The following is a 25422-nucleotide window of genomic DNA, read 5'->3' on the forward strand; positions in this document are numbered from 1 at the left end:
GGTCTGCTACGTCCAGATGTTATCTCCTAAATTCAGGCTGCTTATCCATTTATCCATGACTCCCTCCAACTCAAAGTAATCTCAGTCTGGCAGGGCGGTCATACGTCTGCACTAGTGTTCCCTTGGGTTATTTTTAGGAGGCGGTTGCGCCTCCCCCCTCCCCCCTCCTGGTGTTCAGATGGTCCGGTCCAGGCCGGAGGAAGGGGAGTGGTGGGGGAAAAGGGAAATCTCCAACAATGACTTCATTAACATGATGCCCAACATGAGCAGCACCACTGGACTCTGCTGCTCTGCTCCAGCTCTGGATATCTGACCTCATTTATCACTTTGGATTTAATTCTTCATCATCATCGTCTGTGACTTTGTCTGATTCTGCATCGAGGTTAAGATGGAAACCTGTTAACACCTCCACCGTCATGTTGATCTCCAGTGAGTATGTGGGAAGATAATAACCAGACGATCAACCTCCGTTCTGTTTTCTTTTTCATGGCAATTAACAATCTGTGTCTGATGACATTCATTAAGGAGATAATTGGTTGATTAGTGCTTAACGAGGACCTGATTGAGGCCTCATTAGATGGATTATGGCGCCCACTTAAACCAGCCGCACACTTAACAGCTTTGGTGAGAGGAGATGGTGAAAAGAAAAAGCAAGATGAAAGTTTAGTAGAGTTGTTCTTGATTCATGAGGCCAAGGAGGAATCTGAAGAATCTGAGCGTCGACTGAGACTTGTTTCTCTTTGAGGGCCGTGGGCCACAAACCATCACGAGCTCTGGCAGGAAGAGCGTAGGATTCACTCTGAATGTGTGTGGGTGACTGTTGGAATCTTATTGTTTAAACCCGTGCAGCCGTATGTAAAACCTTTCTGTGATTTAAAAAGTATGCTTTTATTCTGAAATGCAGGATCTGCTGGCTTTGTTTCTACTCTTTCATCATTCATGGAGCTCACGCCTGCTCTCTAATTAGTGACAGTCATTTATAAATGGTAAAGCTATTTAGATAGAGGTCCTATATGCAGCGACTATAAAACCTGCTCAGTCTCCTCCATCTCTTCATGATGGTATAATTGAGCTTCAGGGTATCTTCAGTGACTTTCTGTGACTTAGACTCACTCACTAACCTTTTCTCTGAGTTGCTTGGAGGATTCTTTGTCTTTATGGTGCAGTTGAAGCCGTGAATACAGATTAACTAGAGATTAGGACCTTTCAGACACACGTGTCTTTAAACTACAGACGACCATCACCAGTTGTTCAGATCTTCTTTGAATCAGATCAGACATGGTGAGGGTGAATATTTATGTAATTGTGATATTTTACATTATATATTTATTAATTGACATTGTAGGAATCTCTTCACTGTCGCATGAAACATTTTTCCTATATGTTTTCAAAAAAGCCAGATTACGTTGAGCATGATTTTATTTTTATATATGATTATATTTGCAGAAGCAATAAAAAGGAAACGTCCAGAGAGTTGAATATAGAGACTAACATATAGTTGAGTGTAGTCAATTAATGAATCTATCAATCAGACAGAAGTTCATTTAAAATTACTTTTAGTCACTTGTCAAACAAAACTGACAAATATCTAAATAGCTAAATATTTTAGGTCCTCAGTTGTTGTAAATAGACGCGCTGTAGTGAGAACAGTGAAGGCTTCTTTATCTGCTGTTAACTTCACCAGATACAGGTCCATAGAAACTGGCTCCAGCAGCATAAATAATAATAATAATAATAATATATTAGCAGAACTTTTACCTTTGACAACTTAAACATTATTTATTCTGCTTGTGTTTGTTTTGCTCTTAATGAGCTACCAGCGTTTTACCTGAATGCACAAGTGACTGTTTAGGCATCACACTAAAGTTTAAGATTCATTATCAGGATGAAATCTGCAGGTAACTACTGAGAAACGTCTAAACTTTTAGGAAAATAAGTCTTTAAACAAAAGAACAAAACAAGTTAGCCCTAGCAGCTAACGAGCTAGCTTTTAGCTAACGAAAGCAAAGTGAACAGAGAATAAAACATGTTAATTGAGTGATTTAGTGACTTAAAAGTAGTTAAGTAAATATCAAACACCTAAAGATCAAACTTAAGGTTTAGATTATGGAATCTAAAAGATTAAATTAAATGTCACACTAAAATATAAATATATATAAAAAAGTCTCACTAAACCATTTAGCTTCTTTTTCACTTTCAGCAATAAAACAATGCACAAAACAAGTTAGCCGTTGTAGCTTATAGCACTTTTAGCTAACGTGAGTTCAGCTAACGGTAACGCTAATTATAATACGTTGTTGTAAGGAAAGAAATGTAATAGTTAATTATTTTATTGTTTGTGATGGAACCATTAGCTAACTGGAGTTGCTGCTAATAATTGTCACAATGTAAAACAACAAATGTTTTCAGTACATTGCTAGCTAAAGCTAAGCTAATCAGCCGCTAGCTGTAGCTTCATATTAAATTTGAACAGATGTGGAAATCTCACCAAACATTTCAAACCTCGGCCATGAAGCTTTTCACGTATTTCACAAAATGTCAAACTATTGATTTTGGGCATATCAATATTAATTAAAACACTAGAAACCCTTAAAGAAAATCCTCTTAAACATAAACCAAATATAAAACATAACGCTGCACATGCATGGCCTTTTATTTTCATCTGATTATTCAGATTCTCAGTTGGACTCAGAAGTTAACGTTGAGTCAAGGTTTGGAAAGTTATAATGAAGATAACAGAAGTGATGCTTGATGTCATCTAACACAGGGTCCTACGATCCAATGACAACTCCCTGAATTCAACAATATGACTTGTTTTGTTTGTAGAACTGTAGAAATCAAAGACATGTCCTGTCTTCACCTTGGTGTTTAGACGGCTTTGACCTGGGGACAGCTGGCTTTGAGGCCGTTGTGCTGTGTCATATCCGTTTCTGTGAAATACCCCTGTAGTCCTTCCAGCTCGCCGTTCAGAAACCTGAGAGCAAAGCCATCTTTCCACCGACGCGAAGGCTCAGAATCAGCAGTGTTGTTAGCAACGGTGTGCAACAGTGCAGAGGAAGGATTATGTTGTAACGCATGAGCTAATGCTGCAGATGCTGCCAGCAGAAGGTGAGCCAAGGTGGCAAGAGAGAGAGAGGTCTGGTGAAACTACGTGGAAAATGTTAAAAAGAAAAACAGAAACACAAAGATGTCTATAAAAAACAAAGCAGGGTCAACCTCTGCCCTCATCACTCAGCATTTATACCAATTATGACTAATGTTTAATGAGCTGTTAGACATCAGGACCTTTCAGACTGAATGACGCCTCCTGCTTTACATCTGTTAGGTGAGGCTACACACTTAAAGACTTTATTTATTTGATGCTATGATATTGAAATACAATTATAAAATATAACAGGCACTGAATGAGGTTATCTTTTGAACTTTGCCGTCTGTGTTGACTCATACAGATGTGGACAGATTTCAAAGTGTTCCTCTTAACGTCCTTGTATTAGTTCATTTATTTAGAGAAGCTACACATTGTCCTCCAGGTCAAATTAGACCGTTTTTATATCACATAATTTGACATGAATCAGTGTTAATTACATTTTTAACAAACATTTAATCTTCAGACAGAAATATGTATTAGTCTCAGTCACATGTTGAGTCATTTTTATCTTTCATAGTTTCAGTCGTTGCGTTTTTGTCAACTTTTAATTATTACATTTAGTCAAACTAACACTAACAACATTAATTCTAGTGACTGTTTTATTTGTCGTCTTTAGACAAAACAGAAAATGTATTTTCTGAAACTTCATCTTTTCATTTTTTAAATAAATGTCAAACCAGAAACCTACAAATATAATAAGTAAAGTGGATTTAATCTAGAATTCATTGGCTTTGCTGTATGACCCCATACAGACATTAGTGGTTAACAGTGTTTTATTTATCCAGAATCTACATTAGTACAGTTCACTAATATTTTAATGTGACGTAATAAACATGTGAAGATCTATGGACGTGTTCACCACTGGTACAAAACCTACCATTAAGGAGCAAATGAACAAAGTACTAAAAGCCCACTGGCAGCATGTCTGATCAGATTCCCTGAACAAAAATACTTTAATTAAAGCTAAACACTCTAAGGAGTCATTAACTCACTAAATGTTTTTGACCTTTGATTATATTTACCTTTTTAAGTTCTTTCAGATCTATGAGGTCTGAATTCATCACAGTAAAAACTTTAACATCTGACACAGAGGAAGACAAGCAGACAGCATCCATGACGTCTTCCAGTAAACAGTAGAACACGTCCATCACAGTACACGCTGTGGTTAACATGAAGTCTAAAGAACACTGAGGTTCATAGGTTTGTGTTAAATACCTGATGTAGTAACTTCAGTAATTAACGGAGACTCTGATGTCAATTAATCTGCTTTAGATGAACAACAAGCTCTGCAGGTTTTCAGATCTTCAGTGTGATTCTTTAATCGTCGCGTTCAGTCTTTTTGGCTGAACATTAGTAAAAGACAAAAGGTTTCCAGGCATCACACAGTTTAGCCTCATGGTAAAGTTAAATACTTTAACAACCTCTAAATGTGTCAGGACAGCACGTTTACTACTGAATATTACCAAGTATTACCTTTGGACTCATAGTACAACGTACTGTAGCTATGGACTGATCTCTGATCATCAGTGTAGTATTAAAGTATTAAAGTATTAAAACCGTGGCGTCACCTTAAAACTATGCAGATATTTAAAACGTCTCCTTGCCAAGTCGTCTGGACCGACAGGAACACCATCAGAGAAACAGGAAGAAGGAAATATTGCTGGTTGTCTTGACAACCGACCTCAACCTCAGCAACAGTGAGCAACCAATCAGGTGTTCAGTATGTTATTAAAAGTCGCCCTCAAACATCAGGATGCTTCTGAACAGCTGATGGCCTGAACAGCTGATGGCCTTAAGACACAGGACGAGTTTAACGTCAGGACGTCCTGTGATTCACTGATCAGTCCTCTACGTTGTGTTTCATTTAAAGCTACTTACTCATTATCTCTGATTCTGATCTCTCTGCTAATCTCTTCCACTCCACTACATGTCAGAGTTAATATTATTTATACCTTTTATACTATAATATACTGGTCTGTACTGATCTGAGGGAGAATTAAAAAACTACCTGTACAGTATTTAAATCAGCTCTGAGGTGAAGAACTCATCAATGCAAAACTAAATAAGAGATAGAGATAGACAGTCCTGCATGCTCCAACATGTGTCCTAGCTTTAGTTTATAACACAGCCTTTATATTTATTAAGAGAAAAGAGGCAGAAACAAAGACACAGGTCAAAAAATAAATAAACGATCAACAAGATACCAGATCTCAGAGATGTTGATTCAGTCTGGATTCAGATCTCAGACGACCTTATCTAGTTTTACAAATTACTAAAGTTTTACAAGTAAAATTGGTCCCGTACAAATAAGACTTCAGTGTCTTTATGGAGACAGAAACAGAGACAGACTGTGTTGGTCCAGCTCTAACAAATGATAAATAATCAGTGAGCTTTAGTAGGTTCATTTTAAACCAGGCTAGCTTGTCCCACTGCCTCTAGAGTTGAAGTCATATGAAAACAAAACCATCAGCTTTAGACCATGAATGATGTCCAGCAGTCGTTCCTTCAGTCGTGGCCAAAGCATAAACACCAAAACACAAACGTTCCACTGATCACGTAACCCGACCGTCCACAGTTCCTCTCAGCGTCCACACACACTGTCCAGCTTCCTGGCGCTGGCCGGGTGGAGCCACTGCAATCAGACATCCACATCTCTTATCAGGGCCCAGAGGGAACGAATCACAACTTCCTCAGAGACAAAGTCATTTAGAAAGGGAAGAGGCCGATGGCTGCCGTGGTCGTACTCACACAGGAGCCCAGCTGATAGCATCGCTTACGTAAACGTAAAGGCCCTGAACGTGGCGCTGAGGTCTGAACCAAACCCAAATATAAAACGTATTGTTGTTTGTGACAGGTGTGGAATGTTCTCCTCCTCAATGAACTCATAATTCATCTGTAATTAGGTCAAACATGGTTCATTCCTGAGCCCATGACAGACTCAGCTATGTGTCCATTGTGTTGTTGTTTGTCCACGTCTCACTGACGTCTCCAGAGTCCAGCCTCCTGCTTAAACTAATAAATCCTTGTTGACAGATCTGACGTCTTCATGGAGACGCTGCTTTAACCAGAACCTGGTTCAGGATAACAAACAAAGGCTTTTATTAAACTGAAATCAGTCAGACATGAATAAATAACTGGCTTTTAATGAGAAAACTCTGAAGTAACTCACACCTTCATCTTTAACCCTGTTCACACGGGACTAGTTTTACCTGGGACAGAGGTCGTCTGTGATCTTAATCAGCCATGTCAGTAAAAATGACACCTCATATCACCTACAATATTTCTGGTAACACAGAAGTAAAACTAATCCAGCATGAATCTACTTTTTCAAGACTCTTGTTTGATTCTCGTCTTTTTTCTTCCTCTTGTCTCTTAAGAATCATGGAGGATGTTCTGTAAATCAAAGGACACATGTTATGGTGCAGAGTGGAGACGTCTCTAACCCATTCACCCATTTAGATCTATGAAATCATTAAATCAAGCATTAATGTGTTCATCTGTAAAGCTGGGGCTGATTTATATACTGACAGGTCGTTCATCGTTTCTTCCTCGGGATCAGTCGTCTCATCATGTTTATAAAAACATAACTATGGATCTATGGATAGTAAATTAGAGTTTATTTATACGAATGTGAAACACAGATGTAGGGGGTCACCTCTGAATCACAGGACGTCCTCAGGTAAACTAGTCCCGTGTGAACAGAGCCTTAATATAAGGGACTGATTGTTACAGACGAGGTAGTGAAGACAGTAAATCTGAATGAGTGGATGTTTTCCTGTGTAACGTCTGACGTTGTGTTCACAGAGCAGCTTTAACATCCAAACACTGTTCAGCCTGTGAGGAATCAAAGAACGTTTGTTTGACTCTCCATCTGAACCTTCTTCTGACCGGCTGCTCTTCTATCAACATCTTGTCCCACAGGGATTCTGGTTTGAGATAATTCTATTAATAACAACGGTTCGGTTTCCCGCTACTAAACTGTTCCCTACGGGCTAAAAGCTCAAAATAGATTTTCCATATCTTCAAAGCCGGTGGGATGTAAGAACCTGTTTAAAACTGGAAAACTGGTTTAAATGTCAGAGGCTTTTAACTTGTGGCCGTTCAGGTTGTAGAAGGACAGACCTGTCTGGTAATCATGGATCAGGACGCCCAGAGCAGACGTGTCTTGGGGCTTTAACTCGGTTATATCCTCAGATCCTCTCTCAGCGAGAACACCTGATCCCCTTTATTTCTCAAATGTCACATCTCTGTCGTGACGCTGGAAAATTAACTTTATTTAAAGAGTTAGAACAAACATCCTTATGCTGTACATTGTTTAACTTTATCACCTCTTCTTACTTTGTCTCCGTGTCGGCTGAATGTCCCCCAGTGTTCATAGATCTGGGTCATCTGCTTTATGCTCATGAGCCAAGTTTCCGTCCTGCTGTCAGGACAAGTTTAGTCAAAGTTTTGAAAAGTCCCATAAAATAAAATGAGAAGTGGGTTCGTTTGCTGCTCTGAGTGAAAAGTAGGCAGTTAAAAAACCAGGAAGTGTTTGAAGAACCGATCTGTCTCAGCAAACGGCTGTTGTTGTTCTTTAGCAGAGACTAATGTTGGCCATACTTCATGCTGTCTGAAGATGAAAACAAGAAATGCCCTTGGCAGAATTATTCTATAACTGAACAGAGACAGAGACAGAGAGACAGACAGAGACAGAGACAGAGAAGGGGTGGACAAATACTCTAAAACCTCTCAGGATACCCAGATCGTCCTCCTGGGCCGTGGAGACAGACTCTCTGCTTGTTGTAAACGTCCCGGATCAAGGGAACGCTTTTAAGCTTCAAGTGAGAACGTAAAGCGTTCAACAGTTTCTAATATTCTGCATTAGTTTCCACACAAACACGGAGCTTCAGACGTTTGTCAAGTAAAACCTCTATCAGGTCAGACTGAGGGACAGAAACATGGAGGTAGAAGAACAAGATGAACCAAGATGGAATCAATGTGGACAGAGACCATGGAGACTTGGAGACATCTTGGTCGTCTTCTAAGACTCTAGACATTCAGGACTGGAGGAGGACATGGAGGAGGACATGGAGGAGGAGGAGATGGAGGAGGACATCCTACTACTTCCTCCTCCTCCTCTTGCTTCTATCCCTCTCCTACATTTGTTCCACCTCTTCTCCTCCTCCTCCTCCTTCTTCTTCTTCTGTTCTGTTTCCAGTAGATGCTCGTCTTCATGAATAAACCTCTGCCCTGGTTGACGTTTCGATGTAAACTCATTTTATTTCAGTCACCATGGTAACGGTGCATCTCTGATCAGTGACACTGATCCATCAGCTGCTGATGTGATTGATTCATTGTCAACAACTAACAGCAGAAACGTGATCGTCATGACAACCACTAATACTGATGGAGGGAAATAAGTTCCCAGAGTCTCAGATAATTAATGACCTGAATGTGTTTCCAGTTTTTTTTTCTTTTAACCCAAATGTAAATGTAATTAAAGTCCATAAACAGACGACTGATTAAGCTCAAACATTTACCGTCTTAAAGCGGGCGGAGCATGAAATGATTGTAATTGAATCTGGTCTTTTTCTCCTCCCTGTGTGTTTGCAGAGATTGAAGCCAAGGAGGCCTGTGATTGGCTGAGAGCGGCCGGGTTCCCTCAGTACGTGCAGCTATTCAAAGGTAAATACGAGGCTGTTGAGTCAACTCCAGCGTCATCATTAAATCCACAATGGTGCTTCAGACATGTTGCTTTTATTGGTCTTGTTTTTCAGGCGGCAGGTTCCCCATCGACGTAGAGTGGGCCAAGAGTGATCACCACTTCCTGGATAAGGATGCCCTGGATTCACTCTGCAGGTAACGAACCCACGCCTTCAGAATGACACACCTTTTAGTAACTTAGTACTTGTGCAAAACAAAAAACTAAATCCTGACCTAAAGATGCTGTTTAGGTTGTATCACCTGTTAAAGCATTAATACACAGTGTTCTGAACACTGTATATGAGGAACAGGATCTTAGTGTCTCAGTCAACCAGTCGTGGTATATCCAAACAACAAAGCTGAAACTAGAGCAACCTGTGAGGGTTTTTGGAGATGTTTCATCAGCAGTGGATGTGTAGCTCTATACAGAGTCAACACAGACTCTTAGACACGATGGATCTCAGGTTCCTTCACCAACATCCTTTGATGCCTTCAGAGAAAACTTGCAGGATGCAGGAATATTATCACACCGTTGCATCTGAAGGACATGACGGCGTCTTAAAACTAAGACAAATCAACTGTTGACCCGTCTTATTTCTGTAGCACCAAGAAGATTGTTTGGGTTGCAACTGGTTTAGACACAGTCCTTCACCATCATCTGCACCACAGGCTGCTGTTGGATACCTGAAAGATTAGCTTCATTTCTGTTGCACTCAGTTTGGTTTGACTTACCAGGATCATTTTTAGAGAAGCACTAATAACATGTCTTACTCTCAGATGTACAGTTTGATGAGTGAGAGTCTCTCTCTGGTCTGGAGATGAGGGCACACAGTTTAAAGATTCACCCACATCTCTCTTAAGCACAGAGTCCAGGGTTGTTGAACTTTTGGGTCTTTTGTCAAGTTGAAATTTTAAATTGCACAAATAAGAACACAAACATTTATTCTCTACAAACTCCTGCTACAGACGTGTTCTGATCTGATCCAGGAGCAGAGAACCCAGGAGGTTTGGTCCACAACAAACAGAGCAGCAGAATACGATTTTTATTCTTTTGAATTTAAAAACATTGCTTTTTTTAAATTCTCCTCTTCTCCTCTTCTTTCTCTTTATTTCAGGCGCTTGGTCACTTTAAATAAATGTGTGGAGATGAGGCTGGAGCCGCGGAGAGCTAAACGCCGAGTGAGTGAAACTGAAACACAGCGAGACGCTCGTTTCACAGCAGCTAGAGCCGTGAAACGTTAACTCATTAGACATCAGTTAATACTGAATCAGTCCTCCTCCTCTTCCTCATCATCAGGTCCTTTTAGAACAAAGTGAAGTCTGATTTACATAACTTTATATCAGATAGAACTATGTGTAAAAAAGAAGATAGCTGACGTCACATAGCCTTCAGGTAACTACTGTATCTCTAGAAGAGATACCAAGTTGAATATTACAACATTAAATAGTTTTATAAGCATTTAAATCCATTGTCTGATCTCATAGTTTGTACTGAAGCAACAAAGGGAGAGATATTCTGACTTTTGGTCCCATTTTTAGGGTAAAGAACAACAAACCTACACTTTCCACACGGCAGCTCATTTGTTTTTTGTACGTTTCCCTCCAGGGGGATGACTGCGTTGAGGAGGACTTCTGTGCCATCAGCCCCAACTGGACCTACGACAGGCGGACACAACAGTGGCGACGCCTCAGCTCCACCGAGGACATCCTTCGTTTGGCCGACGGCTCCGGCGGACTGCAGGACGTGTCTCTGTGTGACGTGAACGACCGCCATGACGTCTGCTCCATCCACAGCTCCAGCAGCACCGAGAGCGAAGGCCACGACCGGAACCACAAGAGTCACAGAGAAGCTGCTGCCGTCTCCACCACGGACGACCAGGAGACCAGCAGGAGCTCCTCCCGCTCCTCCTCCACGAACAAGACCCCGTCCCTGGATACATCTTTCAGTGGGCCTCCTTCTCCAGGTGGAAGCGGTGAGGGATCATCCACCATGAGTCTGGAAGCCGAGGGCTGCTTCCCAGACAAACCACCCAGGAAGAAGTGCACCACTCTGCTGAGGAAGATGGAGAAACTAAGACTGAGAGGGACAGGAGGCCTCCACCCTTTACATCAAAGCAGTGGAAGCAGCAGCAGCAGGAGTCAGACGCGGCGTGTTACAGGTCGGCCGGTTCTGGTCCAGGAGGAGGAGAAGATGGAGGAGCTGCACGGCTCGTCAAGGTGAGTGATTATAGTCTGTTAAAAGCACAACCAGAGTCCAGAGTTACCCTGATGTGTCTTTAAACGTCCTGATCGTCTCCAGTCTGCAGGTGAACAGCCGTGCGTCTTCGTTGCACTCGTCTCCTCACACCATCAGCAGCAGCAGCAGTAACAGCCAATCAGAGAGCAGCAGCACCGTCAGCACTCCCAGCCCCGTCACCAGGGTCCGGAGTAACTGCAAACGCTCCAACAGCGGCGTCGGGCTCGGCGGGGGGACGAACCGGAGCAACCAGAACCACACGGAGGTCAGTACCCAGAGATAAGCCTCCTAAACCACAGTGATTGGTTCTTCAGAGACACATTGATTCAAACTGCTGGATTTAGCTCAATTAAATTTGAATCTCCAGAAGGTTTACAAAACCCAGAGCCTGAACCCCCCCAGAGAAGGAACTAAGGAAAACATCCTTTTAACATAAAGAACCTTTAGCAGAACCTTGAGCTCATATCAGGGAAACCCATGTTCTTGAAAGGCTATAGACACAGCTAATAACACGCTGTACGTTAGTAGCACATGCACGCATGGATAGCTATGGAGGAGAAATTAGAATAGTAAGAAGAAGAAGGCCTGGTGCATCGTCCCCCAGCAGCCTAGGCCTATAGCAGCATAACTAAGGGATGGTTCAGTCCAGCTCTAACTATCAGCTTGATCAAAAAGGAAAAGTCTTAGTCCTGACCTTAAAACTAGAGAGTGTCTGCCTCCTGAACCCAAACTGGGAGCTGGTTCCACAGGAGAGGAGCCTGATAGCTGAAAGCTCTGCCGCATATTCTACTTTTAGAAACTCAAGGAACCACAAGTAGGCCTGACCTTTGAGATGGAAGTGATCTGTTGGGATGATCTGGTACAATGAGGTCTTAAAACAGTTAGAAAAGTGGGTGTAGCTCAGGTTTTACAATAAATGTTTAAGAAAGGAAACATCTTTGAAGCCATTCATGGTGGTTTCTTTCCTTCCAACCCTGACATCTCAGGACTACAGGAACCAGATCAACAGCAGCAGCCATGAGAGCCTGGTCTTCCAGGTCCCCCACGGACACAAACCGGGTACCTTCCCGTCCTCCCTCGCTCACAAGACCACCGTCCTGTCCCCCATCATTGACAGCACCTCCGTCAACTGGAGGACGGGGAGTTTCCATGGATACCAGAGGCATCGCAGCTGCCCCCGGGCCACATCCTCTCTGGCCAGCGGCGCCAGGAACCCCGGGTCGTTGGCGTCCAGCTGTGACCAGGGAGCTCCCGGTCCACTGGTGGATCTGGATCACAGACTGAGCGTCTACGACAACGTACCTGACGACCAGCGGCTGTCTGAGAGCGACGGCGGCAGCGACGCAGAACGGACGGGGGAGGAGTCAGAGGTGGGTTAAAGGACGGTCACATCACTGCTGCTGCATCTGTGCTTTTTATCAAACACTTGTCCTCTCTCTCTCTCTCTCTCTCTCTCTATCTCTCTCTCTCTCTCTCTCTCTCTCTCTCTCTCTCAGGTGAGTCGACTGTTGGCAGGTGAGGATGTTTTCTCAGCTCTGGACAGCGTTCTGGAGAGCATCGGCAAACTCCAGCAGCTCGTCACCTCCTGGTCTGAGAATTTATCTGAGGACGACTGTCAGAAAGCTTCCTCCTCCTCCTCCTCCTCCTCGTCCTCGTCTTCATCCTCCACCTCCTCGTCTTGCCCTTCCTCCTCCCAGGACTCACCTTCCCACGGCTCCTCAGCCACCTCCCCCTGCCCCTCCTCCCCCAGCCACATTCACCTGGAGGTACAGAGTCCTGAGAAGACGTCTATGATCGAAGAGGAGTCGAAGACAACATCACCTCCAACCAGGAGCAGGTGAATGTGAAACGGTTAAAGTCAGCTGTGTTTAAAGAGCATTTGATCCCCCTGATACCTGAAGGCTCTACAGCTGGTAAAGACAGAACAGGCTCATTAAATATGAGATATTAAAATAATCCTGGACATTAGTGGCTCTGATAATGACACTTATTGAGATTCATTCCATCTTTAACAGTATGTCCTCTGTCCATCTCTGTCCATCTCTGTCCATCTCTGTCCATCTCTGTCCAGCAGGGTGAGCCAGCATCTGCACTGGTCCAGCGAGCAGAGCCTGCCCTCCCTGCCCTCCTGCCCCGGCGTGGAGAGCCAGTCGGCCTCCCAGTTCCTCCTGCTGCAGAAACTCTCGCTGCTCAAACTCACCGCTCTGATGGACAAACACTCTCCGTCCAGCAAGCAGGGCTGGAACTGGTAAGAGAGGAGGATGTCATGCATGAAAAGTAAATGTAGAGGGTGAGCAGAGGTTGAGGACGCAGTCGGGAGGGGTGAGGGAACATAACCCACTCCTGACTGGAGAAACTTCTTCAAGGAAGTGGGAACTGGTGAAAGTAAATATTTCAGGCGGCCTATTTAGAAAGGTCATTCATTATTCATGGGTCAGGTCCAACCTTGGCTCAGATTAAAACCAGAAAACAGAACAGCAACACTCTGCCACAGGGAGGACTGCTGTTCACCTTGGGTCTACGTTCTATGTTAATCAGAGGGAACGTTGGTTCTATCATCTGGTTAGAACCTGAACCACAGTAGTTTTAGTTCAGGTTACTTTCTCTCTGGCTTCAGGAGGTTAAACATGTCACCTGCTCTCAACCATAACATGAGATGTCACTGGAAACATCCAGGAGGAAACGTTCTCTGTCACACTGAGCAGCGTTTAGCAGATCATTTAAATTCTGAAGCAAGTGCAGCTCAGGTGAGGAAGACTTGGCTTTACACGAGGTCGTATTTAGAGGAAGATCAAATCACTCATTTGGTTTTTAATTGTCAGGTTTATCTGTTTAACCCCTAACGTACCGTACGTTCTTACGTTGTGATTATTTGAACTATGAACGTGTTAATAATTGGATCATATTCTCTAGAGATAACAGAAAACATTTCTTCTTCTTCTTCTTCTTCTTCTTCTTTCTTTTTAAATCCACATTTCCAACAATCATTTGACTCAATGACTGCACCAATAAAGAAAAGGACCTTTATACTTAGGTGACTGTAAATACAGGGTTTCCTTCTAGTTGATCTTCTCTCTTTATTTTTAGTAATTACAGTGGTGATGGCGTCTACTAGAGTGCAGTCATTCTTGCCTTCTTCTGTTCTCTGTTGTGTTTTTTTAAAATCCAGCTCTCTCCTGAACGATGAATAAAATATTTGAGAGAGAGCGTCAGAGAAATGAATCTGTTAAGAATCATCAAGGTTTAACAACGGAGGCTTTTATTGTCTCGTTTTCTCTCCACAGTCTTTTTTCTTGCTGCTGTGTTTTAAGTTGTTTCAGGATACGCTGCAGTTACCGCTTCACTAACGATGTCCCTGTAACGTCCTTCCTCCTCCCCGTCCTGCCCGTTCATGCTGCCGTATAGTAGCTTAGCATGCAGGATAGCCCATCTGGGACAATAAGGGGCAAATAAGGACACAGCAGAGTTTAATGACGAGTGTTGAACTCAACCTGCAGCTCGTTTCAAACGTAGAGACGTTCGTATTATTGACACACGTGGGTTTAATGAGATCAGCGTTTTGCCTCCTACGCTTTTTAGAATAAGCTCAGCGTTGAGACGAATCCAATAATAATAAAACATCCAAATGTTCATCTTGTTTACTCTGCTGAACGTTTGTATTTCATAATGTGCTCTAAAGTATACACAGCTTGTTTTATGCTTTGGTAGAAAACCAATTTGATTTTTTGCTGAGGCTGTTATGCTCAATGAGATAAGACTGAACGTGGCAACCGAGCAGCGAACAGAAAACCCCACTGAAATTATTCCTCTCAGATATTGGTCTTTTAATTTCCAGGATGAGATGTGTGTTTGGAGGGAGATGTGGGAACAACAGGCGTCGTTTGCCGACGGCTGGAAGGAATCTGCTCTGTGCTACGTTTCAGCGTTTCAAAACTTTAATAAATCACGGTGAAGAAGTGACCTCAAAGACGTTCTTGTTGCACGAGGCTGAATGTTTAAATGAGGTGCAGCTTGTTCTTACACAAATTATGTGAACGTCGTGTTCCTTCAACACAAATTAGGAGTTTATTTTGTTCTCTTAGATTTGTCCCCCTGAAAATGTTTAGTCCAACTGCTTTGTTTGAATGTAGTTCTTGGGACGTTAGATCCCTGAAAGGTCACATAACTAACTCCCCTGCCTTTAATGGAAGTCGTGAGCGACATGGGAAGTCACGTACAACAAAATGTTTGACGTTCAAGTCGTAAAACCGTCATAAACATAAGTCACAGTTTAGCAAGACGTTGAATGAGTAACCTCATGTAGGAAATGAACAGATGGGACCTGTACAAGAAATGGATGAAGCATCTCTCCACTTCCTCCCATTGGTCAAAGTGAGGCTACAGCTGTGGGGTTATGGGCGGAGCCATCTTGAGAGTTTGGACCAGAGACTGTAGAAAAGTCGACACCATGTGACTCCTCAAAAATGAAGCCAAACTAAGTAGAGCGCCTCCTGGTGGCTGGTTGCAGCATAGGTCATAAGCTCCGCCTCCTCCACATTAGTGGGCAGGACTAGGGCCAAACTAAAACACTAAAATACACGTCAAATACATTCTTTTTTCCAAAGATGTCGTCTGTCATTTTAGATAATTAATATAATACTGATGTATGTTCAGTTTTCAGTCAAGTCAGTGTTTATGAGAAGTTGTGTTTTAGTTGCCATAAAAACAGGAAGTGGCGTCATGATAGACAGCTGTGATTAGTGTTGTGATAACGTCGACATAATTGTTTGAGTGAAAGTAAACCGTGCTAACTGACCGATAACTGGATCTGAGGAAAAGTTAAACTTTTGATTTCTGTCAGTGAATGAATGTAATTAACTAGCTAGCTAAAACAGCACGCTAACTTACTGAAAAAACTGCATAGATCCTTGAGTTCGGTTAGCACAGTTTACAGCACAACTAATTGTTTTGTAGGTTTCAAACAGACAAATGGTTATTTTGACATTCCTACTCTAAATAAAAATCATAAAACTGTCTGTCATGATGTCACATCCTGTTAACTAAACTAACTAAAACGAAGCTTATCAAAAAAAACTAAGTGTACAACAACATCAACATTATATTAGCTACTTAAAATGACTGAAACCATCTTAAAATAAAAACATGTACTTTAGTGTATAACGTGGAGTGGGCGGGGCTTATGACTTTTACTGCAGCCAGCCAGTAGGGGGAGCTCCACATGCTCTGGTTGTTGTTGTTGCGTCCACTTTTTATACAGTCTATGGTTCGGCGCCAACGTGAACGAGGAAGTGCATTTCAGTAAATATTTGTAGCTACGATGTAGAAGTGACTATAAATTATATTTACTGATGATGTTACAGTACTGCAGTTTCATTCTGAGCGTAGACTAATTCACAGCCTTAGAGGCTAAAATCTCTTCAGTTTAGCTCTGGTAGTAAATGAAAGGCCGCTGGTATCAGCTCAGAAACACGAGCAAACTTCCTTCAAACACAACAGCGTCTTTGATCAGCGTCCATGGTTTCTGATTTGAATGGCATACACAGTGTACAGTGATCACCAGGGACTTATGTAATCAGAAAATGTTTATTTGGCTCTCCCTTCAAAGGAGAAGGCATCCAACCACAGCCAAGTGAAGCTTGAGATTACAAATTCCCAGGCAGTCTGCAAAACAGTTTTTGAGTATACATTAATTTCCATAACTTTTCCCTTGGCACTAGTCCACGCCGTTTGAGTGCTTCCTGAAAACCTGAGGATTTAGGGATCTAACTGGAGCCTTTCTCGCCTGCAGGACTGTTCCCAAACCCCCGAGGAGGACCAAGGCGATGGACGTGAAAGGCCGGAGGGTGTTTGGGGTTCCTCTGCTCCTCAGCGTCCAGCAGACAGGAGAGCCACTTCCTCCCTGCATCCTCAGAGCCCTGGTCTACCTGAAGACCGAGTGTTTGGACCAGGTGAGAGTCCCAGACATTTATAATAATAAGAACATTCAAAAAACATTTTCACGGCACGTACATTTTGTGATACTGGGAAAACAGAACAGAAAATATTATTATTGGGTTTGATTTAATGATAATAATGATAATTTAATGGTTCAATTATCATTATTATCATTAAATCAAACTTTACCGACTGAAATAAAATTAATAATCACATGAGAAACCATAAACACAAACATTCAATTTAGATTAAAAGACAAACTTAGATGTAAAAACTCTATAAACTGCAGAATTAAATTGTTTTGATATTATATTTATAATACCCCCCCCCCCCCCCCATTCAACATGGTACAGTCTGATTACCCCCTACTATAAAGAGACTTGGAATCTCCCACTTCCTGTTTGATTTTTAAACTGTTGAAGTTGAACGAACCGAACAGGTGCTAACACACAAACTGAACATTTAAATAAATTAATAAATATATTTAGAAGAGTGTGACCATTGTGCGGTTAATGCTTTCACATATAAGTGGAGTCAGTGAGGCAGAGTCAATATATATATTATATTAATTATCAGGTTAATTCGTGTCTTCTCTCAGGTGGGTCTCTTCAGGAAGTCTGGACTCAAGTCTCGGATCCAGATCCTCCGTGACCTGGTGGAGTCTGACCCAGACGGGGTCTCGTATGACGGCCAGTCGGCCTTCGATGTGGCCGACATGGTGAAGCAGTTCTTCAGAGACCTGCCTGAACCGGTGTTCAGCGGCAAACTGTGCGAGACCTTCCTCCACATCTACCAATGTGAGCCGACACCCGCCATTAGCCATTAGCCATTAGCCAGCTGCTAACATGCTAAAGCTATCAACGACCACAATACTGGTCTTTACTCGTTAGCATGTTAGCTTTAATCATAACAGGATATAACTGCCTAACATGCTAAGCATTAGCTACCTAAAATGCTAATGGTAACACAAACGTACAGAGAGTTATGCCAACGTTTAGCATGTTAGCATAGATACAGACTAGCATTTTTGATTAGCTGTGTAGTTCTTGAACCACTTCTTCTTCTCTTTAATCATAACAGGATATAACTGTCTAACATGCTAAGCCTTAGCTACCTAAATGCTAATGGTAACACAAAAGTACGTTAAAAGTAGTAAGAATTATACCAACACTTAGCATGTTAGCATCTAATTATTAACAGCATTTTATCATGAAAGCCGTGGCACGTTAGCATGCTAACATTAGCTCAGCCACACATTATGGTCTTATGGAGCTAATTTAGACCAATATGAACTATTTAACTTGGTTTATATGCTAATAGTTTTAATATTTCATGTTACACCTATTTACACTGCATCTAATGATAATAATAATAACAATAATAATAAGAACAAGAAGGTTCTGGGTTCTAATCCATGTTCCGACTGGTTCCTTTCTGTGTGTAGTCTACATGTTCTCCCTGTGTCTGCGTGGGTTCTCTCCAGGTTCTCCAGCTTCCTCCCACCGTCCAAAGACATGCTGGTTAGGTTCATTGGTGATTCTAAATTGGCCGTAGGTGTGAGTGTCTCTCTGTGTTAGCCCTGTGATAGACTGGAGACCTGTCCAGGGTGGACCCCCCCTCTAGACCAATGACAGCTGGGATAGGCTGGAGACCTGTCCAGGGTGGACCCCCCCTCTAGACCAATGACAGCTGGGATAGACTGGAGACCTGTCCAGGGTGGACCCCCCCTCTAGACCAATGACAGCTGGGATAGACTGGAGACCTGTCCAGGGTGGACCCCCCCTCTAGACCAATGACAGCTGTGATAGACTGGAGACCTGTCCAGGGTGGACCCCCCCTCTAGACCAATGACAGCTGGGATAGACTGGAGACCTGTCCAGGGTGGACCCCCCCTCTAGACCAATGACAGCTGGGATAGGCTGGAGACCTGTCCAGGGTGGACCCCCCCTCTAGACCAATGACAGCTGGGATAGACTGGAGACCTGTCCAGGGTGGACCCCCCCTCTAGACCAATGACAGCTGGGATAGACTGGAGACCTGTCCAGGGTGGACCCCCCCTCTAGACCAATGACAGCTGGGATAGACTGGAGACCTGTCCAGGGTGGACCCCCCCTCTAGACCAATGACAGCTGGGATAGACTGGAGACCTGTCCAGGGTGGACCCCCCCTCTAGACCAATGACAGCTGGGATAGACTGGAGACCTGTCCAGGGTGGACCCCCCCTCTAGACCAATGACAGCTGGGATAGACTGGAGACCTGTCCAGGGTGGACCCCCCCTCTAGACCAATGACAGCTGGGATAGACTGGAGACCTGTCCAGGGTGGACCCCCCCTCTAGACCAATGACAGCTGGGATAGACTGGAGACCTGTCCAGGGTGGACCCCCCCTCTAGACCAATGACAGCTGGGATAGACTGGAGACCTGTCCAGGGTGGACCCCCCCTCTAGACCAATGACAGCTGGGATAGACTGGAGACCTGTCCATCATGAATGAATGAATGAATGAATGAATGAATAATAATAATAATAATAATAATAACTGTGTCTGCAGATTTTCCCAAGGACCAGCAGCTGCTAGCGGCCCAGGCGGCCATCTTGCTGCTTCCAGACGAGAACAGAGAGGCTCTGAGGACGCTGCTCTTCTTCCTCCGGGACGTGGTGGCCTGCGTGGACGAGAACCAGATGACTCCCACCAACATCGCCGTCTGTCTGGCGCCGTCCCTTTTCCACCTGAACACCCTGAAGAGGGACGGCAACGCGGCCAGGTGAGCTGAACGACATCCTGACAGGTGTTGTAGTTCATGGAGTTAGTTAATCAGGAAGCAGCTTAAAGAATGAGACAGTAGAAGAAGAAAGAGATGGAGGCTGATGAAAGATGATGATCTCCTTTAAACAGCTTGGCTTTAAGAGAGGTGAGATATCAGCTGTTGGACGGTTTGGTTTTATTTATTTTGTCTTTGGTGTCTTATGGGACGTCCAGAGCTCAGGTCTCCCTCAGAGCTCCTGGTCTAACCTCCTCCAGCTTCACCTCCTCTTCACCTCCTCTTCACCTCCTCATAGAGAAACATGTTTTATTTTCTACTTCCAGCTGAGATTCTGGTTTAGAAATGAGACGAAAGAAACTGGAACAAAGAGCTGGAGCAGAAAAATACAATTAGACGCTTGTTTCTCACATTTGTTCTGTTTCCTCCTCATCTTCCTCCCTCTTCTCCTCCTCCTCCTCATCTTCCTCCCTCTTCTCCTCCTCCTCCTCATCTTCCTCCCTCTTCTCCTCCTTCTCCTATTTTCCTCCTCTTCTTCCTCCTCCAGTATCTTCTTCTGCTCTTCTTCTACTCCTCCTGCATCTCTTCTTCCTCCTTCCCCCTCCTCCTATTCTTCCTCCCTCTTCTCTTCCTCCTCCTCCTCTTCTTCTCCTGCCACTTCTCCTTCAACTCCTTCTTCCTCATCCTCCTGCATCTTCTTCTACTCCTTCTCCTGCTTCTCTTCTTCCTCCTTCCCCTATTCTTCCTCCCTCTCCTCCTCCTCTTTCATCTTCCTCCCCCTCCTTCTTCTCCTCTCCCTCCCTCTTCTTCTACTCCTCCTGCCTCTTCTTCTGCTCCTTACATTCCTCCCTCTGTTCCTCCTCCTCCTCCTCCTCCTCCTGATGGAGATCACATCAGGAATCATTTCAGACTTTGTGGTGGGAGCAGTCATTTCATTTAGTTTTTATTTTGTGTGTTCAGCTCTGACAGATCTCACTGCTCCCACTGAGTTTAAGGCTTTTTAATGGTCAGACCTCACGTCTGGTCCAGCGTCGCTGACTAATCATCCAGTTATTCTTCACCTCAAACTTTTTATTTGTTCCTTCACAAACGTAAAACATAGAAGTTGAAGCTCTGGTTCCTGTGAAGATGACGCTCGGTGACATGAAAACCTTCCAGAGGAACCTGAACTAAACGTTCTAAAACGTTCACAGAACCTGTTGTGGGCATACAAGTTTAAAAGCTCCTGAAGCAGAGCTGACGTTAAAGTGTCTCCTGTGTCGTTGCTGTAGGTCGAGTCACAGGAAGTACAGCCTGGGACGTCCGGACCAGAGAGACCTGAGTGAGAACCTGGCCGCCACCCAGGGGTTGGCCCACATGATCACGGAGGCCCAGAGACTCTTCCAGGTACCAGCTGCCCCAACGACCACATCCAGACCCTGAACTGATAAAATGTAGTTTCACGTCTGAACAGAATCTTCTCTGCAGCTTCCAGAGTTTTGGCCCGGCCAGAGTTTAAGTGTCCCCACGGAGGATTACCTCTCTGAGGAGTCTGGAGGAAGAGGAGGAGGAGGAGGAGGCCTGGCTCCCCACAGGAAGAGTGAGGAGGAAGAGGAGGAGCAGGAGGAGAGAAGGATCAAACTGCAGCTGAACACCCAGCTCCTCCTGAAGGAGGCCAGGGAGAAGAGTCGAGGATGGGAGAGCCAGGCAGCCCCAGAGCAGGTGGAGCTGTCCTTCAGAAAGGTGAAGTGAAAAATAATAAATATATAAAGAAGATTTCATTTAATTAACGAAGACAAGAAATAGTCGTCAACGGTCTTTTCTTATTCTTCTTCTTTGAAGAACTTTGATTTTTAGTCAGATGTTTTGAAATCCTTTTCCTCTCATGTCTGTTTTACTCTTATGACGTATTTAGTCTCTGGACACATTCATGACCAAATCATTTTAATAATTTAATAAATCACTTAAACAACCTGCTCAAAGCTACCAGACTTTAAATAGTTTACAGAGGTTTAACCCTTTAAATGCTAGTCTGAAAATTATCTTTTATTAAATGTTTTTTACAAAACACACAAACTGAATTATTTTCCATAAATAAACATCAGGTGGTGATTAGAGTCTTGGATGTGTCAAAGATTAGCAATAAAATTGATTTGATTGCATTAATATATTTTATGTAATGTCAGATAATCTCTCTGGACGTCTTCATGTCCCATTGACTTCTATTCAAACCACATTTTCTAATCTGTCATTGCTCTATAAAACCCTGCATTCTGTAATGTTAGCATTTCATTTAGAAGAAAAGTGGTGACATTTGATATTTTAAAGTCTTCATCTTCAACCTGAACCGTCCAACATCTTAGAAGATGCTGCTGCATCAATAAGTCAAACTTCTGTCTCATTGTGTCTGAACTGAATCTGTTCAAGAGCAAAACAATGACAACAATGACTGTGTGTTGGTAACTAGAACACAGCTCTGTTCATTTTTAGATCTGATTTAATCTTAGTCTTCATTTTAATCTACTCTACTGTTTAACCCTTATTCCTCCTCAAATTAACTTCCCTCTGGAACCTTAGTGGAAAAAAACATAAAATCATTGTACATGAATATTTTTTTCTACTTTTTTTTCTCCATAAATCACTTAAAGAACTTCAGACTTGTTCAAAAATACCAGAATTTCAATCGTTTTCAGGATTTTAACCCTTTAAATGTCAGTCTAATTATTCAGTATATTTCATTATTTTACAAAAAAAACAAAAAAAAAACTGAATTATTTTCCATAAATTAAACAGTAGGTGGATGGAGCTTTGATGTGTCAAAGATTAGCAATTAATTGCATGAGTATATTTTATGCAATGTCAGATTTAAGTTGTTGACCCTCTGAACAACTTTGTGACTAAAATGTACACGTGCAAAAAAAAAAACCCAGCCATCAAATCCTTGTCCATGAATATTTTTATTAAGCGTTGTCTGACCCCGGTGGCTTCACTGAGCTCTTTCTTCCTCTGCTCAGATGGACGACGGCGTCCTGCTGTGGACGTGGCGTGGCTCCGTGGAGGTGGACGCTCCACAGGAGGAGCTGCTCCGCCGGCTGATGAGCGAGCGGCGGCTGTGGGAGAGAAACCTGCGTCAGGCCGCCGTCGTCCAGACCTTATCTGAGGACGCTGACGTCTACCGCTACCTGCTCCAGAGCCAGGGACACGAGCTGGACTCCCAGCCTCTACGGGAACACCTGCTGCTCAGGTAACGGGGGGACGTCCTACCACGTCTGTCTCTACACATTTAAAGAAAAGAACCATTCTCTCTTCTTACTAAACTTTTAAAACACACTATAATAACATCAGTAATGTGGTGACTTCACCTGAAGGAGACCATGTTTTTAAAAGGTTTAGCAGACAGATGCTTTGAAAATAAAAGAAGCTGGAAGATGTTTGAGTTGTTCATGTAGCATCAGTGTCTGGTTCAGAGCAGCGTTTTTATTTTGGTGGCGTCTAAACTAGTGTGACTGAACAACTAAAAAAGAGACGAGGCAGGAAAAATGTTTTATTTTTATATATTCAGGTCTTTAGGTTGTTGCTGTGACACTAAATGTTTTCTAGGAGGTCGATAATAATTTATAGACCTTATTTATGAGTTAATCCTTATATTTTTTATATTTATGGAAACATAAGCGTCTTATAAATCCTTTTGTCTTTGTGCAGATGTCTACATTTAACTGGTGTAATAGAATAAATGGATAAATTAAAATCTGTCCTATGAATCTTCCTCCTCTAGGACGTGGCAGGCAGACCCGTCCTCTGGTCCCCTCTACCTGTCCTCCGTGTCCACAGAGCACCCTGAGGTTCAGGCCGAGGGAATCAGGGTCCACGTCCACTCCTGCCTCTACCTGCTGGAGCCCACAGGAGCCAGGAAGACCAGACTGACTCACCTGTGTCGGACGGACACCAGGTGAGACACCGACCAGTGGAGACGCATCCCTGTGGCTTGTTGACATGTTTGATGTGAATATAAGATTAACAGAAAGCTCCTGGTTTAGTTTAATAAGCTTCCAGGCTAGCATTAGCATCTGCTCTAGAGTTCTTGTCTGAAACATGACGTCCCCCAGACTCACAGGAACAGTTGCACCTTCCTCTGCAGTATTTAAATGTTCTGTTTCATCCTGACTTTCCTTTGTTTGGTTTTTATTTCCAGGGGTCGGTCACATCAGTGGCACAGCAGAGTGAGCGGACGTCTTCTGGCCTCGGGTCTGTTGGCGATCAGAGATTCATTCAGAGCCGAATACAAAGAGACCAAGATATGAGCCGGATTAACCTGGACCCGCTCCTCCTCTACACCTGGCCATGGCTCCGTGTTTCTGCTGGTGACCTTGGACGTTGTGATCGGTTGGAAAACAAGACTGAGACGCTAAAAAACATGTTCCCATCGTCCTGTAGGAAGAGGAAACATGTGGAGGACAAACACAGGAAACGAAGGTAGAAAACATCAGGAAACCGACGACACAAAGCCACGTCCCAGGAGGAGGAGGAGGAGGAGGAGGTTACTCAACGGCTTCACCTGCAGCTGCTCCTGAGCTCTCTGGTCAACTCTGGGACGTTTATCCTGAACTTTAATCTCAACCGTCCCGTCCCAGCGACATCTACCTCTCCACAGGACGACGCCGCGGCGGCCGACGCTTTAATATTTATGCTCTGGTTTTATCTGACGTGAGCTTCATGCAGAGGATCTAACTTAACGTCTAAACACAGATATTATATCCAGACATGTTTGTGTGTGAAATGTAAATTTATCAGCCAATTAAAATGTTTGTTTCCTGTTGTTTGCTCCGACTCGTCTGAGCCAAACAGATTAACAGCAGTCTAAATAAATAAAGAAGACCCTCACCTCTCCCCCTGCCTGCTTCTGATTAGCATAGAGCTCATTTCCATATCTTATTGATTCATCACTGATAAACTAAAGCAGCAGCTTCAAGTGGTGAAGACATCATGGCCTGGTCTAAACACGACTTTAAGGATGAGGAATAATTTATGGAAATTACAAACAACAAAAGAGCCTGAGGCTGTTTGGTTTCTGCACACGTCTGTTCCTTCCACATGGAGCTGAAACATCAGGAACTGAACTCTGGATGAACTGGAGGTCAAAGGTTAAAACAGCGTTAAAGCCTCTGGTTATAGATGTCGGAGTAAATTCACTGAACAAGTAGCTAGCATAGCGGCTAACGGCTAAGGCCAGAAACCAACTGAGGAGAATGTGAAGTTAAGATCCTGAAGGATTTGTTGAGGCAAACATTAAATATAACCAGTTATTTAAATGCAGAGTGACACGTAGCGCGTATTTAAAGTTTGTCAAGTTTTTTTTTCGTTTGCACAAACAAAAAAATAAAAGCATCTAAGAGCTTAATTAACCAAACACAGATCTAAACATCGTCTGGTCTTGAGACAAAATTATTCATTTTACAAACATTTCTGACTTCTGAAAGTTTTTGCAGCCGAGGTCTTTAACGATCTGAGGACGTCCTGCAAATACAAAATGTTGCTACCTTTGAACTGTAGTTAATATCAAAACTATTAATTAGGAGAAAATATAAAAGTTGAACAGACCTTGAGCCGACAACTTGAGAGCTGAATCTTTAAGACGTCTCCTAACTTCATTCAGGTCGGTGTTCTGTTCCTGAAGCCCT

At 43.1% G+C, this 25422-nt stretch overlaps 1 protein-coding gene across 1 annotated transcript; it reads left to right on the forward strand.

Moving 5' to 3' along the window:
• The first annotated feature begins 389 nt into the window (after positions 1-389).
• On the forward strand, positions 390-24632 carry LOC311502957 (rho GTPase-activating protein 7). Its single transcript, XM_084565424.1, has 17 exons — positions 390-429; positions 8744-8815; positions 8908-8989; positions 9949-10012; positions 10440-11050; positions 11133-11334; positions 12056-12439; positions 12566-12906; positions 13141-13317; positions 16858-17017; positions 17602-17800; positions 19555-19768; positions 21037-21151; positions 21233-21487; positions 22759-22988; positions 23520-23693; positions 23937-24632. The coding sequence occupies exons 1-17, from the start codon at positions 417-419 to the stop codon at positions 24043-24045; spliced, it is 3402 nt and encodes a 1133-aa protein (XP_084421550.1). The 5' UTR covers positions 390-416; the 3' UTR covers positions 24046-24632.
• The last annotated feature ends 790 nt before the right edge of the window (positions 24633-25422 follow it).

The sequence above is a fragment of the Chelon labrosus genome (assembly GCF_963514085.1).
Source record: "Chelon labrosus genome assembly, chromosome: 17".
NCBI classification, from domain to species: Eukaryota; Metazoa; Chordata; class Actinopteri; order Mugiliformes; family Mugilidae; genus Chelon; species Chelon labrosus.

Bases quoted from the DNA above. Each gene is read 5' to 3' on its own strand.
- LOC311502957 (XM_084565424.1), top strand. The intron at 12,907-13,140 runs GTGAATGTGAAA...ATCTCTGTCCAG, and splicing joins TCACCTCCAACCAGGAGCAG to CAGGGTGAGCCAGCATCTGC. The intron at 23,694-23,936 runs GTGAGACACCGA...TTTTATTTCCAG, and splicing joins CTGTGTCGGACGGACACCAG to GGGTCGGTCACATCAGTGGC.